This window comes from Gadus chalcogrammus, chromosome 22 (genome assembly GCF_026213295.1).
Source record: "Gadus chalcogrammus isolate NIFS_2021 chromosome 22, NIFS_Gcha_1.0, whole genome shotgun sequence".
NCBI lineage: Eukaryota > Metazoa > Chordata > Actinopteri > Gadiformes > Gadidae > Gadus > Gadus chalcogrammus.
The window spans coordinates 5960050-5980995 of NC_079433.1; the positions used below are offsets into that span (position 1 = coordinate 5960050).

Genomic DNA, 20946 nt, shown 5'->3' on the forward strand with positions numbered 1-20946 from the left:
GACCCCACCCCAAGGTTTGAAACCACTTAATTAGCTTGATAACTTCTTATTGTGGCACCAGAGTAAACCGCTTACAGAATCTAGGCAGCAGAGTGAACTGAGGGCACGTTGATCCGAACGACTGATTTATGTGGGGTCCGAAATGGCTCCAACTCAACGGCACGGAGCTGCAAAGCTAAATGTAATGGGTTCCTGGCAATACACCTGATTCCTGGCAAAGCTAGGCAGACAGTTGGACCGAAAAATGAAATATCAAAAGGCTTGCCTTCAACCTGTTCTGATGTATCTCCTAGTCCGTACACGTGCATTTCACACGTGCTCCACACTCATACACACGCTCGCACGCACACACATGCTCATCTAGAGTGTAGACCGGGGTCACCCACATAGCCTCGTCCTCGTCCTGGCACTTAATAATAAAGGACTAAGAATTGTGTAGCGTCTTATTTTAGCTATCTTGTTGTATACAGGGAGAGGGTTAACCTAGCAATTGCAAATGATTAGGGCATGAATAAAGAAATTAATATCTTTACTGTACCGACAGCGATATATTGTTTCTATTTCTTCTGACAAATGTCCTTAAATGTCCATGAGTAAGTCGCTTTGGATAAAAGCGATAATTCCCTAAATTGATGATACGGTGAAAACGTGATTGGAAGGAACCGAACCTGAGTTCCTTGGCCCATGAACCCGTCCACAGGCCCAAATATGTGTGTAGTTCACGACAAATTGAGGTTGATGATGCTGGAAAAGACAGAGCAGAAGATAGGCTAGGCTGGGAGCGCCAGCGCTATTTAAGGCAATTAGCATTTTTCCTTCCATGTCAGCGTTTAGCTTGGCTCTCGGAAGACTGGCAGTGGGATGGCGATTTTTTTAGGGTTTAAGAGTAACTAGTTTTAGGGTAACTGTTAACAGCCGTGTGTGTGTGTGTGTGTGTGTGTGTGTGTGTGTGTGTGTGTGTGTGTGTGTGTGTGTGTGTGTGTGTGTGTGTGTGTGTGTGTGTGTGTGTGTGTGTGTGTGTGTGTGTGTGTGTGTGGGGAGAGAGCGACACACAAGTTTTGTCACTTTAGGTTCCATATGGTCCATGTTTACATAGTTCTGGAAACTTCCATTCATTCAATCTGATGGCAAGGGGAAATGCCGCTCCGCCGGACCCCTAAGAAGACCATCGGCCACCACCTGCTAGTCTTTGATCATCTGGTTCACGCGGGATTACCCATCATGCTTCAGTGCAATTGGGGATTAGTCTTGTCAGGAGTTGTTAGAGGAGCATGCGTGTGATTGGCCTCCTGGCTCACACCGGTTTGTGCCAGAATCACCATTTAGGTATGGCTAAATGGAGCCTGACCTGGCTAACCGCGGCCAGCTTTAACAGTTTTTTTTTTTATTTCAAACCGGATCAAACTCGTCTTGCCTGGTCCTTAAGGTCGACGGCGTTATCCTATAAGCAGCCTGTTCGTAATACAGCACAGACCGAATGTACACAATCCAATCTTTCCGTCAAGACAGGACCTCTGCAGCCTTTGTTTTATCAGCTGCTGACTCATCAGGGTCCAGCTCCATGATAAGACGTCATGTAAAAACAATCACGTTTGGTTCTGAGAGACTCACAGTACACTCCCAACAGATTCACCGTCCCGTGCTTAATCTGGACACCCTGCAGACAGTCAGACAGACAGACAGGAATAGTACCAGTCGGGCTCTTTTTAGTGTAGACTGGACATCCGATTCTGCGGTCCCACCCCCCCAGGTTTTAGAAACTTCCGGGTCTTCACAAGCTTGTATTACCCCAGGAATGTAGAATCAGCCGAACTCTATGTAAAGAAGAGTCTCTCTGAGATGGGTGGCCTATATAATCAATACGCGATCGAGAGAGCGATCAAACGCATCTCTAGTCACAAATCTCTGAATGTTTCCTTTCCCACTGAAGAGGGAGAGTCGACAATTTTGACGCTTTTTTATTTTACAATATAAAGAAGAAGAACGATTGACATACAAATTAGATTAGGCTTATTCTCTCTTGTTCTGGGGCGATTGTGTCGTGTTGCACGGCAGGGGCAGGAGTCCTGGGGTGTGGCGAAGTGGTGCCGTCGGGTTGTGCACCGGGGACCTTTCTGTACTTTAATGAGGCTCTACCGAGACTCTCCCCTCCAATATGGTTCTCATCAGGGAGACGACTTGCACTTTCGGAAGAAATTCCAGCCCTGTAGCAAAATGCCTTTTCTGGATTCAATCAAAACATGTGCCGCAGCGTACACATCGAGTATTTTAAAAATACCCTGTACCAGAATACTTTAAACCGAGGGGGAAAGAAATGAGGAAAAATCATGCATCCTAGCGGGAGCTTAAGTAAGGCCTTTTTGTTGGTAGTTTTATTGGTCTGGACAGTTGAGCAGTCCAGCATGGAAGGACCAGACATCCCCTAGGCCCCTGGTAGTTAGTTCTCGGTGACACTCCGTTCACCGAAAGTATAGGTTCAGTGGATTCATTTTTATTCCAACTGAAGTGCAGCAGTGAGAACGGAAATAAGGAGTTACGTTGTTTTTTTTTTATGTGCTTTTGTTTAGTTTTTGTGAACAATTGTTACACACACACACACACAGACACACACAGACACACACAGACACACACAGACACACACAGACACACACAGACACACACACACACACACACACACACACACACACAGCGAGCCACCAGAAAGAAGCATAAGGGCAGGTGTCCCAAAACAGTAGGATAACGGATGAGTCATTCGGGTTGCCATGGAAGCGGGGGGGGGGGGGGGTGAGAGCACCCTGTGGGACCAGGGCTTCCTGTCACATGGCGCCTCACTGTGTTTCCCTTTCCGCTGGGGGAGAGGGAGAAAAGCAGCCGGCTTATCAACCCCGTTATCACCGGCTCCCGGTCCAGTCTCCTTCACTTTGTCAGAGTGTGTGTGTGTGTGGTGGCTGTAAGCTATGGACGCTCCCAGTCCTCAGCCTCAGGACTGACCTCAGACCAGCTTAGCTTAAGCGTGCCGGTTGCACGTCTTCCACTGCGGACATCATCGCATAACGACATAATAAATGATCGCTTTTTCGCCTTTGTCTCTATCCGCATTCTCTGATACTCGTGAACAAAAGCAACCTGGTTGCCATGAATCACCCCCCTCAGCTAGTTTCTAGAGAGTTCCATGCGGCCCTGCGCTTCATCAGGGGGCAGGAAGGGTTGGGGGGGGGTGCAGGTACATGTTGCCACTTATGAAAGAGCGCCTCGCTGCAGCTGCTGTTAGAAGCTACGGGGGGTCGGGGGGTGGGGGGCTCACCTCCGGAGAAGGATACTGCCCTGCTCTGCCCATTCAGCATTTTGGCACACACATGTAACACACACACACACACACACACGTGCAAAAACACACACACACACACACACACAAGCAAAAGCGCACACACACACACACACATACGCAAAAGCACACATACACACATACACCACACATGTGCCATCTCAGCAATTAATTCGTGGCTCTATGTTATTTGCATACCCAAGTTAAGTGAACTCATAATGTTGCAGTATTCCAAAGATGCCATGTCTTCTTCTGCCTCTGTTTCCCGCAAGGTTATACGAAGTTAACACGTTAAGTTCCGGCTCTTTTCAAAATGGAAAAACTTTGAGAAGAGGGAAAAGAAATACATTTAAACAAAGCTAGTGTTGAGCACATTGAATCATTTTACAGTTGCCTCAATCTGGGAAATCTGATATGTGAACACAACCCGTGATAGTGTTTCCTGAAGCCAACGCTCTCCCCTCCTCTCCCCTCCTCTCCCTCCCTCCCCCCCCCCCCCCCCCCCCCTACAGAAGAGGTGGACTACACCAGCTTCGGCACCAACACGCTGACGCGGCGCAAGAAGGCGGTGGTGACCATGCGCAACGACGTCAACCGCAAGCGCCCGCACATCCGCATCGGCATGCCGCAGGACTTCCGGCCCGTCTCCTCCATCATCGACGTGGACATCCTGCCCGAGTCGCACCGCCGCGTGCGCCTCTACCGCCACGGCTCGGACAAGCCGCTGGGCTTCTACATCCGCGACGGCTCCAGCGTGCGCGTCACGCCCCACGGCCTGGAGAAGGTGCCCGGGATCTTCATCTCCCGCATGGTCCCCGGCGGGCTGGCCGAGGGCACGGGGCTGCTGGCGGTCAACGACGAGGTGCTGGAGGTGAACGGCATCGAGGTGTCGGGGAAGAGCCTGGACCAGGTGACGGACATGATGATCGCCAACAGCCACAACCTCATCGTCACGGTGAAGCCCGTCAACCAGCGCAACAACGTGGTGCGCAGCAGCCGCATCTCGGGCAGCTCGGGCCAGTCGTCGGACAGCGGCGGCTCCACGGGCTACCCCAGCCTGTCGGTCGGCGGCGGCGGCGGCGGCGCCCTGTCTGCGGGGGCGGGCGGCGTGGCGGCCCCCTCGGGGCCACTGACGCACGGCTACCCCGACGAGCTGGAGAGCGACGAGGAGGCGGACATCGTGATCGAGAGCAGCGTGAAGCGGCCGTCGCGGCGGTCCAACGCGTCGGTGGCGTCGGCGGCGTCCACCGCCTCGCGCTCCCACCACCACCACCACCACCACCACCATCATCCACAGCAGCAGCAGCAGCAGGCTCCCATCTCGGCGCCCCCACCGCCGCCACCGGCGGCATCGGTGCCTGCACCTGCGGCCCCCCCGAGCCCTCCTTCACGACCTCCGTCGGTCGTGTCCACCGCCTCCTTCCACTCCCAGCTCAGCCTCAACGGGAGCACACACCACCAACACCATCACCACCAGCCGCAGCCGCAGCAGCAGCAGCAAAGGGAGCAGCAGCAGCAGCAGCAACAACACCACCAGCAGAACCAGCAGCACCACCACCAAAACAGCCTGAGCTACCAGCTCCACAGAGACCTGAACCTGCAGAACGGGCCTCAGACGCCCCACAGTCCGCACCACGCTCAGCCCCAGCACCACAGCAGCAACCCGGCCCTGCGACACAGCAACGGCAGCCTGCATAAAATCCTCAGCTCCCTGAGAACGGACCCGAGGCACAGCCTGGCCCTGCCCCGGGGAGGGGTGGAGGAGGACGGCACCGTCATCACCCTATAACACGGATAGACACGGACACACGCATGCACACACGACACACACACACACACACACAAACACACATAAAGGTGCAGACAGACAGAGAGCAAGCCTCCAAGCTGCCTAAAGACTTAAACTGGATGATTTTAAAGGCGGGGCCGGTACATCTGTGCGTCGGCATGCTTCCTCACGAGTCAGTATGCAAAACTCATTTTATCACTTTTTGTGTTATTTTTGTTAAAAGATAAAATGGTAAGATTTTGAGAAATGGATTTTAAATGCGAAAAAGGATGAACAAAAGAATTGATCTGTTGCTGTGTATTTCTAAACATTTTCATTGTCTTTATTTTAAATAATTTTGGGGACAAGAAAGTGTTATAGGTAAATCCACTGTATTCTATTCACATTAGTGACCACTTTTATTGAGTTGTTGATTTGTTGTTTTGTTCTTATTACTGGGACCAACTTTAATGTTTTCCTAATAGACTTTTTAAAATCATAAATTCTGTAATTAATTCAGTGATACTATATTTCTTATAAATGTTGTGAACCCTGTCTTTGTTTTTTTTTTATTCTTCCTTTATGCATTGTCAAATTTGATCAAATTGTTGAACCTTTTCCAATAAATTATTCCAAACTTAACCGTTTCTTTGTTTTCTCATACACCCTCACCTCTCATACATCGCTGGAAACTTAAATTCCTTAAATAAGTAAATGGAACTATAATACATAACTATAACTGATATTTGTCATTCCCTACCAGTATTCTAAGGGTCAGTGTAGTGGACCTACTTATAAGCCACTAGAGTGGTCCTAAGTGATGCAACACATCACTTGGGTCACACAGCGCATCATTACACCTATATATTTTAGCCTCACATTATCCATAATCAGTCACAGAAGTAGGCCTACTTGAAACAGTTAAAGGATATAACTGTATACACCCTGAATTTCCACTGAGCAGTATAAGATTAGGGCTAGACTACAACGACATTAATCTGAGAATCAAGTAGTCTACATTTTATCTTAGCAACACCTCATTTTGAACCTGTAAGATATGATCGTGCATGCCCGAAATGCCATCACTAAAGATTGACAAATGTAGATGCTGAGAGCTACTAACGAGTCGGCACACGCCTGAAATCAAATTTTGTCTTGATGTCACCCATAGATTGTAAAAGATCTCAACCTCATCACGGACGGGATGACAAAATCCCTGCTGCCATCTGCTGGCCAATATGGAATCGCATTGCATCCATAAAGGAAGAGTGTACAATAGTAGTGTATTGTAACGTAAGACTAGGCCTTCCCCATATATCATTTTATGTAGCTTAATAAAGATGGTCTATGGTTTTATTTTGATTCTTGCTTTTTCAAAAATGTTCCTGGTAACGCGGGTGTACTGCTTCACCTAATGCGTATTTTTTTGTCTACTATCAATTCAAATTGTATAACCATTTTGGCCGTTTAATAGGAAGGGGTCAGTGGTTTATTACTCTCTGCCAAGTAACCAAAAAAATGTATTTTTGACATGGTCGTTTGTATATCCCCCATTCGCGTTGTGGACTGTTTTGATCCTCGAGGGCCTCCTTCCGAGTAGAACACACGTGATTTCTTCAGTTGTCAAAAAACGGTAGTAGTACAACAAACCACAGCAACAAAATGGACCATCAGCGGATTGACAGGGTGGGCTTCCTATCGCCCTTGGAGGAGTCCAGTGCAGAGATAAGCAAAGACAGCGGTATAGTGTCTCAAAGTGCGAGCAGTCTGTCTATGGTGAGCGAGATCCTCAGCAGCGGCACGGTGTCGCAGAGTCCGAGCTTTGGCGCAGCAGCCGTCTCTCAGAGCCCCAGCTTTAACGAACCAGTACCTGGCATCGCTAACCCAGACGACTCGGATCAAGAGGATGATGCGCTTTTGAGATACACGGCTCTGAGTTACTCCTCCTATGTGAGAGCGACTGCTGGGGAAGAGGTGAGAGGGATGTTAATACGCCTTGATGCTGCTAACCACAAACATCGAATCAGGGTTTATGCAAGCATAGAGCGTATAGGACTGTTGCACCCAGTGCCAGCGTTAACGAGATATGTGTGATGCAAGGAATGTAGTGACTGCACTGGGAAGCTTGCTTGCAATAACAAAGAACCGTGTGTGTGGTTGGCTCTATGTTGAACCAGTTTATAGGAAACCGTGAGTTTCTCTTCTAGGTGCTCTGTTTGGATAGGAGCTTGGAAGAAATGCTGACAAGAGTAGATGAATTCGTTGGAATGCTTGATATGGTAAGATGGGGCATGGGGGTTTTGATACACTAATAAAAAATCACTTTTATTTAATCTTCCATATGTATATATTTTTTTTACTGCAGCATGACCTGTTATTGTACACTGGCAATAACATCTAGAACAGTTTGTTCTCTCATTATTGGACTGTAATTGTATTGTTTTTTGTTTTCCCTCTAGATCCGCAATGATACCTCTCAGATAGTGAATGAGAATCTACCTCAGATCCAGAGAAAATCGGATGAAATGAGACAGATCTACCGCAGAATTGACAAGCTGGAAGTAAATGCCAGCTTCCCTATATTGTGTGTGTGTGTGTGTGTGTGTGTGTGTGTGTGTGTGTGTGTGTGTGTGTGTGTGTGTGTGTGTGTGTGTGTGTGTGTGTGTTTTTTCCATTGTCTGCCATCTCTAAACAGACCAAATGGCAAACCAACTCAAGAAATCAATGGAACATGATCTTTTGATGCAATTATTTCTTGTTGTTTATTCAGATCAGATTCTGAATACACCAATAGAAAACATATGTATCCAGAATGTTAAGTGCCTACCACCCGCCCAATGTGTTTCCCCCCAGGCCTTTGTCAAAATGGTGGGTTCAAACGTGGGTGCCATGGAGGAGCAGGTCACACAGGCAGAGGGAGAGCTGGGGACTCTGCCCGGGGCCTTCAAGAAGATCCTCCGCACCATGAGCGTTCCAGGTTTCCTGAATGTAAGAACTCTACCTGTCCTCCTCTGGGTCATCTGCAAGGGGGGGGATTCTGCTGTGTTAAGGGGCGTTCACACCCAACGCGAAGGGGCGACACGATCCCATAGAAAGTGAACGTAGAGACGCGAATCGGGAAAATTATTCGCTAGAGAAAACCGGCGACTAGTTTTGGTTTTTCCGTGCCACACTTTTACCCTGCACAGGCGAGCGCATTCATGAGACGTTCACGTCTGGGGTGAACCGCAGCAAGATCTCCTGCAAAAACTTGCACAGCGACAGTTTATGATTTGCCGCGCGACAACACTTGGGTGACGACATAAACGGGCGACAAATGTCTTTTGGTGTGAACGCACCTTTTAGGTTTTTACTCAAGGCCTGTGTTTTGTATGTATTTTATACGGACCACCTGAGTCTGGAATAAAGTTTATTGGCACCCAAAGCTACTTGACCCTGTATTGAAAATACTATATGTGTTGTGAAACTAAATGTGGTCACAACGTCAACTCTGTTTCCAAGGGGGAACAACGCCTGCACAATTTTACGTCATTGGTCCGGGTTCGCAATCTAGTCTCGCAAATCATACTTCATCAGATGAATATCTTCTGTCTGACGGCAGTCAATCTCACATCCGGCTGACCAGGGCATTTCACATTCTTTCGCCCCCTATTTGTTTTGGCCAAGTTTGCTGGAGGCGGGAACCTGTGAGCGCATAACTGTCATTCTGAGTTTCTCTTGGTAGAATATGTACACACCAAATGAGGAAACAAGGCGTAACCCCGCCCCTTCCAGTTTCTGTCCTGCCCCTGCCTCAAAAATTTGGCTATACATAGTAGGACTGCTAGCTCCCAGCAAGGTCGTAATGGTGTGGTTTGTCGTCCCCCCCCAGAAGCCGGCCAGCCCTAGGAGACCAGCGCAGCGGCAAGAGATCCCCACCGTGTTCCGGACAGACGACCACTTCACGCCTCAGCCACAGTGATCCCATCAGAACCTGTCGGTTTTAATCATGACCGTAGCAATGACGTTTTACTGCCGTCCGTCTCCAGAGGACTTTCATGTGGAGGGGCCACACTAAAGCAATAGACGCCTTTCCGAACAAATGACTGGAAAAAGAGAGCGTCAACTTCTCCTGGCATCAGCACTGAACTCTAACAAAAGAATATCTATTGGTTCTGTTTTTGTTTCGATTTTAGAAGAGAGAAAAAAGTGCCTCATTATAAGTATTGTTTTTGTTTTATATTTTGGGCGGAAAGAAAAATACATCTTTTTGCTTTCTGTTAAACAAGGAGCACAATATTTACCCCGACTTGCAAGGCAAGACCCTTGGAGAAGTCTGTTGTAAATATACGTCATAGAATAATCCACCCAGCCCTTTTTATACAGGACACTACCTGCGTTTATATACGTGTATGCTGTATTCAGCGTAACTTTGTAATGTTTCATCACTGTGCAGCAGTGACATTGGCCCGGTCCGATGGAGCTCTCACAATGTCTTCCAATCCACGCTAGTCACTTAATACTGACTGGTAAAGTTGTTATGATTTTAAAGGTTCAATGGCTTGTGTTTTATTTGCATGGACATTCATTAGAGCACGTTTAGAGAGTAAAGAACTACAATGGGCTGAGGTTACTGCACTCACACACACTTAAAGAATGCCACATTCAGACTGAGAATAGCAATATTAGAGCTCCTTCAATTTAGTGCAATTGTATGAAATGTAGGGTCGAGAAAAATAAATAAACTGAGTGATCACGTGATTTATTATACCCAATTGGTGCTCAAATAAACCAGATTAATTTACATTGAATACTCCTGGCAAATTATAAAGGTTATTGCGGACTGGAGAATATATTTTCATGTGTGTGAATCTTTTGCATTGAATGTATAATCTGTATAAATATATCATTGTGTGTGTCTGTCGGTATAGAGATATATCGATATAATTGATGTTTTATAAGAACAACCTATGGTTGCCCCCTGACGGCCCTGGTTGTCCCCCATTTTTTATTTCTTGCTATGACAACACGGCGGCTATTGGTCGGCGGTTACATGACGTCTTACCTCTGCATAACCCGGATGAAGCGGGAACCTCCCGAGGGTTTTCCTCCACGCTGGATCGCTTACTGATTTCTAACTTAAACTTCTCTGTAAGGTAAAGCGTTACATTTGGAAACACTAGACACCCGTGTATTGGTTACTCGTGTGGAAGATGGTGAATGCTGTATTACGAGGATAAGAGTTTTTGTAGGACTGTAAAACTTAACTTCCAGGCTCCGGAAGAAGTGGTGTTAGCTATCTAGCGCTACTAGGGGTAGCTCACTTTGTTGGACACACAACGCGGGTTTGCCACAAGTCTGGGGGTCGATCGACACTATTTCACTCTATAATCTGTCATTTGGTTTCTATGCTGTGTGGACGAGCTATCAAAAGTGGGGTCATTCGAGACAAATGGTATTGATAAAGTCGCCTAAAGTTAATTTCTACACCCTATTTTAAGTGGTTGTTGAATGAAACACTGAGGCTACACAAAGGTTCACTTTGCTGTTTTTGTGTGATACTACACGCACCCGTAACCTGCTGGTGTTGGCAGTACCAACCTTGGATCTAAAAGTAAAACGTTATCTTTTACTGCACACCGACCCACTGGGTGGAGTACATTCAGATTAACTTTTTGCAGCCGGTTTGTCATCAACACTTGGTGTCGATGTGTGTGTGTTGTGCTTGTTAACCCGTTTCGGTGTGATCTCGTTTAGTGCTTTTTATACTCTGAGATTTGACAATCACAAATCAATACTGTTTGTGCTACCTGGGATACATTTTGAGTTGTCATTGATTATAGCACAAATATAGGATAATGGACATGCAAGGGAAATACAAGGCCATAGGGACGGCTGAATAGGCGGTTGTAGTATATCGGGATAATAGGAGTTAAAATCTGACATATTTGATACATTAATGTCCACACACGGGCTACTAAATATGAATTATGGCTAAAATGAAATGGCCACAGCATAGGCAGACGAGGATGCAGGGTAAAGGATCGTCCCATCTCTTGACAAAATCGTATCGGTAAATCTGCTTACAGGGCTGAATGGGTGAGGCGCAGCATAGCATTGTATCGTATGTTTTTTTTAGGGGTACATGGACCAATGGCCGCCCCTGTCCAGACCAGACTTGATTTCCCCTCTAAACCCAACAGGGGCGGTATTACACCGTGACGTATTTGGTTCACCGCTTTATTCCAAGAGAAGAAGACTGCATAGCACGCCATCTATCCATGCACAACCTTTATGGAAATAAATACCAGGGAAGTAGCAAATGTGTTCTACACATTCGAACTCAAGATCCCAATGTAGTGACAGATGAAAATGATGTGCTGTTTAACTGACTATGTTCAGACTAAATGCATTTTCCCCCTGGGGAAGAAACCTGTCCAGTCTGTCTTTAAGTAGTAATCCTGATTGACATCTGCATTAAATGTCGGTTTGGCATAATAAACAGTACCACTGTGTTCAATGTGGGATCAAGGTTGTTATTTACCCATGTGTACCATGATACTTCCTTCCAAAATGGTTGTCCACAAGCAGGATGCTTTCTTCAAATAAATCAGCAAACGATTACGACATGAGAGTTTTGGTAGCTCATACCTATCTTTGTGTTTATGTTCACATTCCTTGATTATCCCTCATGTAGCTACTGCTTACACTTGATTTAAGGCACCTTTCCTCTGGTTTCAGGTCCACAGCTCCACTTTAAGCCATGGCTGATGAAAGGCCGGACTGGCAGAAGATCGGGGAGGAATTCATCCAGCTGTACTATTCCCGCTTTGACACTGGCAACCGGTCGTCGCTGGGCGAACTCTATGTAAGTCTGTCTTCTCCCAGTGTTTGGGCCCCATTTAAGGACATGCTGTATTTTTAGACTGCGATGCCGCCTGTCAATGGGCTTACTGAAGTGATCGTTCACACGGATGATTATAGAACTGCAATATTCATCAATACGACCATCATAACAATATCAATGAATCAAAGTCTAATCATAAATGACTAATGGACGAGATGGTCAAAAAGGTGTTAATTGTAAATCACACATTGAATGAATGACAGGAAGGTTTCAAATGTTTGTTTTTTTATCCATTTCACCCATTAATTAAAATAGGTGTTCTGGTTGGCCCAACACACTTGTCACACAGGCAATCTGCGTCATAGCGAGTAGCGACCCAGGCCCTGCAATGCTGCAAGTCATGCCCTCTGTTTCAACACACTTGCCTGTCGCTCCGCTCTCCTGTCCATAAACGGATACCAAATATATCGAAACAAAAAAAGATGGTTTTCTTCCAAAAAAAAAGCATGATCGTGTACCCCTCTATAAACTGTACTAATCCCTAGGGGCAGGACCCTTAAAAAGCGTGATCAAATCTAGTTCCATCTTGTTGCCTCTGTGCAAGGCACTTACATGTGGTGTGGTTTGTTCCCTCAGTATCAATCCGCCTGGATGACCTGGGAAGGAGAGATGTTCCACGGGAAAGAGGTCATAGTAAACAAATTAACCGTAAGTGTCCTCCCCCCTCACTTTGTGTGTGATGTGTGACGGTTCCTCGTTTGTTAGCTCTCGGACTAACTTTCTCTTCTCCACCCTGGCAACCGCAGACCTTGCCTTTCAAAACAATTCAACACAATATCACGAAACAGGACTGCCAACCCACACCAGATAATTGTATTGTTGTTATGGTGATGGGACAGCTAAAGGTGAGTGTTTCCTTCTTACTTTGTACTTGTATTTAAGGTCTGTCAGACAAAGGACTTTAAAACCTTCTACACATTACCCCAAAGCCCATGTTCATATTTTGTCTAGAATGTTTTTTCTCAATGGGTTGGGTTGTGTGCTTTTTCTTCTTTCTGTAACTTTTTATTTCATTGTGCTAAACTTAATGGACCATACCGATCTGGGTATTAAACCATCGTAGCCTTCTCTTCCAGGGGCTCAATTTAAACATATAATAACAAATATTATTGGCAAAGTTACTCCGTTGTATAAATTCTAGCACGAGCACAGTCTCACCACAAATCAATTGCAATACAAGTGTTGTCTTTCGGAACCATTATGTCTTAGATTTGGGGCGGTGTTAAGGGATACCAGGGTATTCGCGCCCCCCTTACTTTCTTCTTGAAAGAGGCGTGTGCCGGGTCGTCAGAACCCAGCCGCAGTGGTGTTCTAACTGTACCCCGGGCCCCTCCCCTCTTCGGGGGGGGGGCTTTTGGGGCCAGCTGCTGCTTATAGGAGTGACTGCAGGCACAAACAATCAACTGTATAACTCGGGGGACTTGACGACCACAACACCACACGGCTCCTTAGAACTAGGAGACTTGAGAGGCTAAACGAGTGTAAACCTTTTGGTGAACTGATGTTCTGTCCACACAGTTAGGAAAATGTATTCGGATAAAAATACAAAACATTTAAATTGATGAATCACTTATTTTGACTCATATGGTCCTTGTGAGGCAGTCTATGTGCTTAGGGGAAATATATTTAGAGATAGCTATTTTTAATACGTCTCCCTCCAGGCTGCTCTCGTGTAAGCCCGGCCATATCCTGTAATTCAATTACAACTTGGTCACAAGCAAATCACTTAATTCAACCACATTGTTCTTGTGAAACAATTTGCGCCGAAGGGTAGACGACAAAACCCACACAGCCATGAAACCGTCTCCTCTGTTTGGCTCGAGCTGGCGACAGTGAATCCTGTCACTCACTGAATCTTTAATGGAGTCATGAAATCTTGCCAGTTATATATAAATGTATCTTGAGATGACTTCTTCTTCCAACCACTTAAGTAATTTATCAGCCTCAGTATTCTGTTCAACTGCCATTCGTCTGCCAGTAGCCACCACACACGTTCAGCCCACAGATTGGTATCCTCCAGCAAGAATCTATGGAAGAAGGACACTTGCGTCCCATCTATTCCATATTCTATTGGCCATAAGCAAGACTTCTCCAAGTAGGCCAATTACATATGAGACACAGCATTATATGCTAGACACAGCATTGTATGCTAGACACAGCATTGTATGCTAGACAATGTCATTAAATACTACAATGACTATCACCAACGCAATACCTTAACACTTTAACAAAATAAGAGAGGTAGAGCCCCCCTCTTTATATATAATAATAGGTTATACAATTAAGAACAAACAACGGTGGGCCTCTTCATAACTAATTTGCATATTTTTAAAATTCAATAATGTATTTTTTGGTGCCCCCTCAGGTACTTGGTGGCCTACGCACTCTGCATACTCTGTGTATAGAGAGCCGCGGGCCTGTCTGGAACACATAGACTTTATTATCACTTGAACAGAAGTAATTACAAAACCAAGGAACTCCTGTTCTGGGATCAGGCTTGGCAAAATGTATAAATTCCAACCCCTTGCACTGCCCAGCACCCTATGACCTGGGCCTGTACATTGGATACCTCTTGTCCCTAACATCAGTCCCCCATTGGTTTTTACCATGCACCAGTTGGCTGACTATAATAAATGAAAGGGCTCCTTTCATCTTCATGCTCACTCTGATGCCCTCGCCCTGCTTTCCTGCTTTGTTGAGAAAACCCTGTGTTCTGAGCGGTCACCACTTTAGAACCGGTTTTAACATTGAACCACCTGTCTTGAGAGCGTCCATTGCTATCAGGAGGTGTGATAAGCGCCCCCTAGATGTTCCCTCAGAATGTGGTCTTTTTTATCCATACTCATTTATTTCATATTGCATGTAAGCAAGATAATGATTACCCATAAATGTCAGAGTGAATTTCTCCCATACCAGCAGCTCAGCTTTTAAGTATTTTTTTTACACACAGGTCATATACTGTATGCGCTAGTGAATGGAATAGAAACAACCCAAACACCCACACAGGCGTAATGCAGTACAGTTTGTTGGGGGGAATAAAATGAATCACCAGTATTATATACGTCTTGTAACAAAGACTAAAGGGCTACCTCGGTTGTGTACGTTGGTCGTGAGAGACACCCACATTTAATGCACTAAGGCAGAATCACTAACAGTCAAATGTGGTATCATATTGATCGCTGATGTTTTAGTGGAGCCAGGAGACACGGTTTTGTTTGGTTCCCCGCCCAGACTGGTATGGTCCTTTTTGTGTATGCCAGCGTAACGCACAATACAACACTGAGTGAATCAAAGATTCAAAGGTTTTTATTGATCAAATACTCATACAGCATGTGTAGGGAAATGTTTTTGACATTCTCTGTATTTCAGTTCTTAAAATATAAATAAAATACAATATAAGTTTTAACTGAAATGAATATTTTAAAATATAGGGATAAACAGGGAGATGTACAAAGTGTCATGTTTTTGAGAAGTCAATAACCGTGGTCCTGTTTGTTTCCCTTCTCTCCTGCAGGCTGATAACGACCCAGTTATGGGCTTCCAGCAGGTGTTTCAGTTGCGGAACGAGCTGGGGTCTTGGGGCTGCTCCAACGACATGTTCCGGTTGTCGATACACAATTTTGGAGCATAGCACTGTGGATCTTCTGTTGGGCTCGCACAAATGTACCTACCATCAAGATTTGACATCCAGCTCCTCAATTGTACAATGTTTTCTTTTAGTAAAAGCCTTCCCAAATTCTTCTGTTTACAATAAACATTTTTTCCATAGAGGATTTATATCCATCAATTGCCGTGCCTATTTATCAATGGAAAATGCTACTTTTATTGCAGGAATACGGTGCCGACCAGTTTAAATAAAATTTGTGCTGACTAAGTTAGGGTGACCAGACGTCCTCTTTTTCCCGGACATGTCCTCTTTTCGAGACCTAAAAAATGCGTCCGGCAGGGATTCCAAAAACGTCCGGTATTTTGCCTCGTCGCAAAAAATAAAAAAAATATATATATTATTGTTATTATTATCTTTTTATTTATTTTTGCCTCGTCGCATATTTGTGTTTCCCCCCCCCCCCGTCAACAATCTTGCCCGGGGGACCTGGGATCGCCACTGTCTGCAGCCATGCCTAAACGTAAATGTAAGTTCACGGACGAACTAAAGAAAAAATACCCATGTTTTCGCCCCCCCCCCCCCCCCCCCCCCCCGCGACGAAGTGTCCTCTTTTTCACAAACTCAAATCTGGTCACCCTAACTAAGTAATATACGCATCATTTATCCATATTAAGACCGTGGCTTTTGACAACACTGGAGGTGCAGTATCTCTTACTGGCCTCCAGAGTGCTATCAGGACTACCTCAAGATACTGCACTGGAGGTGCAGTATCTCTTACTGGCCTCCAGGTGAAGCTTTAACCGCAAGCAAGCTCGACATTCGATGCAATGACTGCGACATGCAACAAAACCAGTTGTAACAGCGGAGGAGGTCACCTATATTAGTTGGATTACCAACAACACGACCCTCATCTTTCGGTACGACCTTCACATCCAAGACTATGACGCAAGCCAATGGTCAAATGGTAAGCACTGCAGCTGCCTGGGGTTCAGGAAACGCATAAGCCGCCTTGTCCACCATGTACCTTTTGTTTATGTAAAGTGTCAAGTTTTGTAGTCTATAATGACAATAAGGGAAGCTTTTAGTTTGTAGTACTATTTAGTGTTACCCTTTCTAGTCTACACGCACACTTCCGTGTATAGTTACTTTTGAAGACGTCTATATGTGTTATGTTTTTACTCTGACGCATTGAAGCCCGCATTTTGACAACTGCCCGCAGTTCTCAAAATGATCATAATTGAATTATAGCGTCATCGATGCTATTTTTTATTTGCAAATGCGTTTATTTTATCCTATTTACCATTTAGATGTCCGCACAGAGCTATCGCGCAAGCGCACAGAACAAAATTATCTTAAAGTCACAGTCCCTATTTATAAGGGGAGCTTCATCTACATTTCTACCATTACTATGTATAAACAATGGTTGCTTACAGTTCCGTACGCCATGCTGTATAATAAAACAACTTTTCGATTATTTATTAGAATGGGCAGCTTAACACGAATTCAGACTACCTCAAGAATAAAGACAAAGAAGATGAACCCTTGCTCCGAGACAACCCAAGAAGATTTGTCATTTTCCCAATCCAATATCCTGACATTTGGAAGATGTATAAGCAGGCACAGGCTTCTTTCTGGACAGTTGAGGAGGTATGTGGTATCTGTTTTTGAGTAATGTTTTTATTTGATTTTTATTTTAGGATTATATATCTGATACATCAACCATTAACTCTTTTTTTCCATGGCACATGGTTACTTGCACTTTCATGCTTTGTTTTTTCGGTAGAAACATTAGACTTAATATTGATACAGAAGAGGTACTATAGAACTTTGTGCATTGCACACACGTGCATTCATTATCAGAATTATTTCCCTCTCCCTACTGGCTCTTTTCAAAAGGTGGATCTATCGAAGGACTTTGCTCACTGGAACAAACTGAAACCTGACGAAAAGCACTTCCTGTCCCACATCTTGGCTTTCTTCGCTGCCAGTGATGGAATCGTCAACGAGAACCTGGTAAGGTGGAAACACCAAATATGGGTGAGCCAGTGACGGTTGGAGCATTCAGGACTTGACAGTACTGATCTCTGGGCTTCTTGGCCCAGAGATCCCCTGGGCTCTGCGGGGCCATGTGTGCACACACTGCAGGGTCACATTCTGATCCATAGTGGGTAGCTAGGGGCCAAATCTACACTGGTCTTGTAGTTGGAGTGACCATGATATGATGATATAGCCATCGCCTTTGTTTGCCCTGCACAGGTCCAGAGACTTCATAACTAGCTATCATGTTTGTTCGACCTGCACAGGTCCAGAGACTTCATAGCCAGCATGTTTGTTTGACGTGCACAGGTCCAGAGACTTCATAGTTATCATGTTTGTTTGACCTGCACAGTTCCAGAGACTTCATAGCCATCATGTTTGTTTGACCTGCACAGGTCCAGAGACTTCATAGCCATCATGGTTTGTTTGACCTGCACAGGTCCAGAGACTTCATAACCATCATGTTTGCTTGACCTGCACAGGTCCAGAGACTTCATAGCCATCATGTATGCTTGACCTGCAAAAGGTCCATAGACTTCATAGTTATCATGTTTGTTTGACCAGCACAGGTCCAGAGACTTGATAGCCATCATGTTTGTTTGACCTGCACAGGTCCAGAGACTTCATAGCCATCATGTTTGTTTGACCTGCACAGGTCCAGAGACTTCATAGCCATCATGGTTTGTTTGACCTGCACAGGTCCAGAGACTTCATAGCCATCATGGTTTGTTTGACCTGCACAGGTCCAGAGACTTCATAGCCATCATGTTTGTTTGACGTGCACAGGTCCAGAGGTTCAGTCAGGAGGTGCAGATCCCGGAGGCTCGCTCCTTCTATGGTTTCCAGATCCTCATTGAGAACGTCCACTCAGAGATGTACAGCATGCTCATCAATACGTACATCCAGGACCTGCAACAAAGGTAGGTGGCCTATAAAGCACACTGCCTTAATAAACTCCCTACGGTAGAATGTTTGGCAAAGTTGGCGTACAACATTTCGTTGTTTGCAAACCTTTAGTCCCCAGTCATAACTTATTATCTAACATCAGTGTAACAATGTCCTTGCTACATGCCACCAAGATGACTTTTACTGGGCTCATCCCAAACAAGGACACAGCGTGATGTTGACAGCCTCTTTATAGTAGAGTTTGAAGTTAATGATACATGAAGAAGGTTCTCCATGCAGGAGATCTTCCTGAGTTTGAGGGGTGAGAGTTGCTTTAACCTGTGCGCATTGATTAGTTAATGGACAGGTATGCAGCCTCACCTTGCCCCCGAGGCCAATCAAACAGCATTCCAGTGATGTAGGTCAAAAAACAAAAAGAAGAAACGCCCCATGTGGCGGAGACTGTCGTCAGATTATTTTTATGAAGGTAAAGCATTTTCTTTTTAAGACAGTTGTGATTATGAATGCAAATTATTGTATCCAGATAATTCTGTTTATTACAAAGGCGAAGCATTTTCTTTTTTTAAGACTGTTGTGAATATGGTTATCCATGTATTGTTCTATAGCTCAAATGCTGAATACTCCGAACTATGACATAAAAGACCTGGACTGATTCAATCGGAATACATTCAAAGTTTAATCCAGGTCAACTCAGAGTTTGTTTTGAAGCACCAGTTCCAGCTGTGGTGGCCTGTCTTCCACACTTCCTGACATCATAACATAACATTGAAACTGGAATTAAAAAAAAAAGAAGCTTTGATGCACCTGTTCATAAGATAATGTAACCGTCATTTCAGTTATATTTCCAGTTAACGTATTATATTATGTGGCTCTGTGTTGGCCATACACCAAAGACATGGTGTGTGAATCCTAACTGCTTTTTTTTGTCCTGTTTTTGTTTTCTGTTCGCAGAGAGCATCTCTTCAATGCCATCGAGACCATGCCTTGTGTGAAACGCAAAGCAGATTGGGCATTTCAGTGGATCAATGATGATAAATCTACATTCGGTGTGTAGGAATCAGTAGTGTTTGCAATATAATATAGCGCCCATCTGTGCTAAATAAACAGTGCTACTGATCTTCTTTTTGAAATGTTACTTTTCTACACAAAAGTCATCGACGCCAATGTTTGTTAATCTCCCCAAACATGAATTCAGTGGTTTTCTTTCTTTTTAATCTTTTCTGCCTCAGGGGAGCGAATTGTCGCTTTTGCAGCAGTTGAAGGTATTTTCTTCTCGGGTTCCTTTGCTTCCATCTTCTGGCTAAAGAAGAGAGGGCTGATGCCTGGCCTGGCCCACTCCAATGAGCTGATTAGTAGAGACGAGGTTAGAGTCAGAACACCACATTCCTTTGAATTTTTTTTTTTTATTCGTTGTCCCCCTAATTCTGCCGCTGTGACATCCACATTTGTCCTCAAAGATTTATTAGGTTTAATTAGAATTTGTTCAGAGATGTCTGCATCAAGAACCTTTGATTAATGTGTGTGTGTGTGTGTGTGTGTGTGTGTGTGTGTGTGTGTGTGTGTGTGTGTGTGTGTGTGTGTGTGTGTGTGTGTGTGTGTGTGTGTGTGTGTGTGTGTGTGTGTAATTCAGGGTCTGCACTGTAATTTCGCCTGCCTGATATACAAGCACCTGGTGAAGAAACCGTCAGAGGACAGAGTCAGGGACATCATCACCAAAGCTGTCAGCATTGAACAGGTCAGCATTGCATTCTGGAAGATTTTTTCAACCACATTTACAACCAATGTCTCTGCTAGCTCACATCATCCAAGTCAAACAAGGGTAAGTAATGGTTTGTGTTTGGGCCTGGCGAGGTGAATCCTTTGTAAATGATCTTTACCTCTGTCCGTCCTCTTGGTACAGGAGTTTCTGACAGAGGCCTTGCCCGTGGCTCTGATTGGAATGAACTGCGGTTTAATGAACCAGTACATTGAATTTGTCGCTGATCGACTCCTCTGGGAACTTGGGCTGGCCAAGGTGATGAATCTATCCAGGCTTTATCTGAATTTAAATTGTTTTATTTTAGTATTTGATCTAATCAATATAATTATTTATAATATATGCTGAAATAACTTGTTTGCATTTTGCTTATTTTTCAGGTTTACAAAGTTGAAAATCCGTTTGACTTCATGGAGTCCATTTCGTTAGAGGGCAAAACCAACTTCTTTGAGAAGCGAGTGGCTGAGTATCAGAAGTTTGGAGTCATGTCGGGTATGATGGACGGGGAATTCACAGTGGATGCTGACTTTTGACTTGTTACATAAACTCTTTTTTACTGAACAGTATATTTATTGAAGGGGTTCGAATCAATGTGAAATATGATTTTAGGCCTAAAACTATTTTTTATTTCAGAATAAAAATATAAGAAAGATAGACTTAA

At 44.8% G+C, this 20946-nt stretch overlaps 4 protein-coding genes across 6 annotated transcripts in view; all 4 read left to right on the plus strand.

Annotated features, from left to right (window-relative positions):
* pard6gb (par-6 family cell polarity regulator gamma b) overlaps positions 1 to 6608 on the plus strand; it is a 37366-nt gene extending 30758 nt beyond the window's left edge. The window contains exon 3 of the mRNA XM_056583443.1: positions 3838 to 6608. Coding sequence (XP_056439418.1) covers positions 3838 to 5114 — 1277 coding nt within the window. The 3' untranslated portion in view covers positions 5115 to 6608. The remainder of the gene's footprint in view (positions 1 to 3837) is intronic.
* A 66-nt stretch (positions 6609 to 6674) lies between these two features.
* Positions 6675 to 10020, plus strand: bloc1s4 (biogenesis of lysosomal organelles complex-1, subunit 4, cappuccino). Of its 2 annotated transcripts, none has more exons than XM_056582428.1 (5): positions 6675 to 7067; positions 7301 to 7372; positions 7553 to 7654; positions 7947 to 8081; positions 8968 to 10020. In XM_056582428.1, exons 1-5 carry the CDS (start codon positions 6756 to 6758, stop codon positions 9052 to 9054), a joined length of 708 nt encoding a protein of 235 aa, XP_056438403.1. In that variant the 5' UTR covers positions 6675 to 6755; the 3' UTR covers positions 9055 to 10020. The 2 variants fall into 2 exon arrangements, with proteins under 2 accessions (XP_056438403.1, XP_056438402.1); XM_056582427.1 differs by having other exon boundaries at positions 6678 to 7067; positions 8965 to 10020.
* Positions 10021 to 10122: 102 nt separating this feature from the next.
* On the plus strand, positions 10123 to 15849 carry LOC130375487 (nuclear transport factor 2-like). 2 transcript variants are annotated; one of them, XM_056582429.1, is made up of 5 exons: positions 10123 to 10228; positions 11814 to 11940; positions 12556 to 12627; positions 12726 to 12824; positions 15494 to 15849. In XM_056582429.1, exons 2-5 carry the CDS (start codon positions 11836 to 11838, stop codon positions 15608 to 15610), a joined length of 393 nt encoding a protein of 130 aa, XP_056438404.1. In that variant the 5' UTR covers positions 10123 to 10228; positions 11814 to 11835; the 3' UTR covers positions 15611 to 15849. The 2 variants fall into 2 exon arrangements, with proteins under 2 accessions (XP_056438404.1, XP_056438405.1); XM_056582430.1 differs by having other exon boundaries at positions 10140 to 10223.
* Positions 15850 to 16294: 445 nt separating this feature from the next.
* Positions 16295 to 20828, plus strand: rrm2b (ribonucleotide reductase M2 b). Its single transcript, XM_056582830.1, has 9 exons — positions 16295 to 16550; positions 17069 to 17233; positions 17483 to 17599; positions 18410 to 18543; positions 19481 to 19575; positions 19759 to 19892; positions 20160 to 20264; positions 20430 to 20543; positions 20666 to 20828. The coding sequence occupies exons 1-9, from the start codon at positions 16527 to 16529 to the stop codon at positions 20816 to 20818; spliced, it is 1041 nt and encodes a 346-aa protein (XP_056438805.1). The 5' UTR covers positions 16295 to 16526; the 3' UTR covers positions 20819 to 20828.
* Positions 20829 to 20946: the final 118 nt, after the last annotated feature.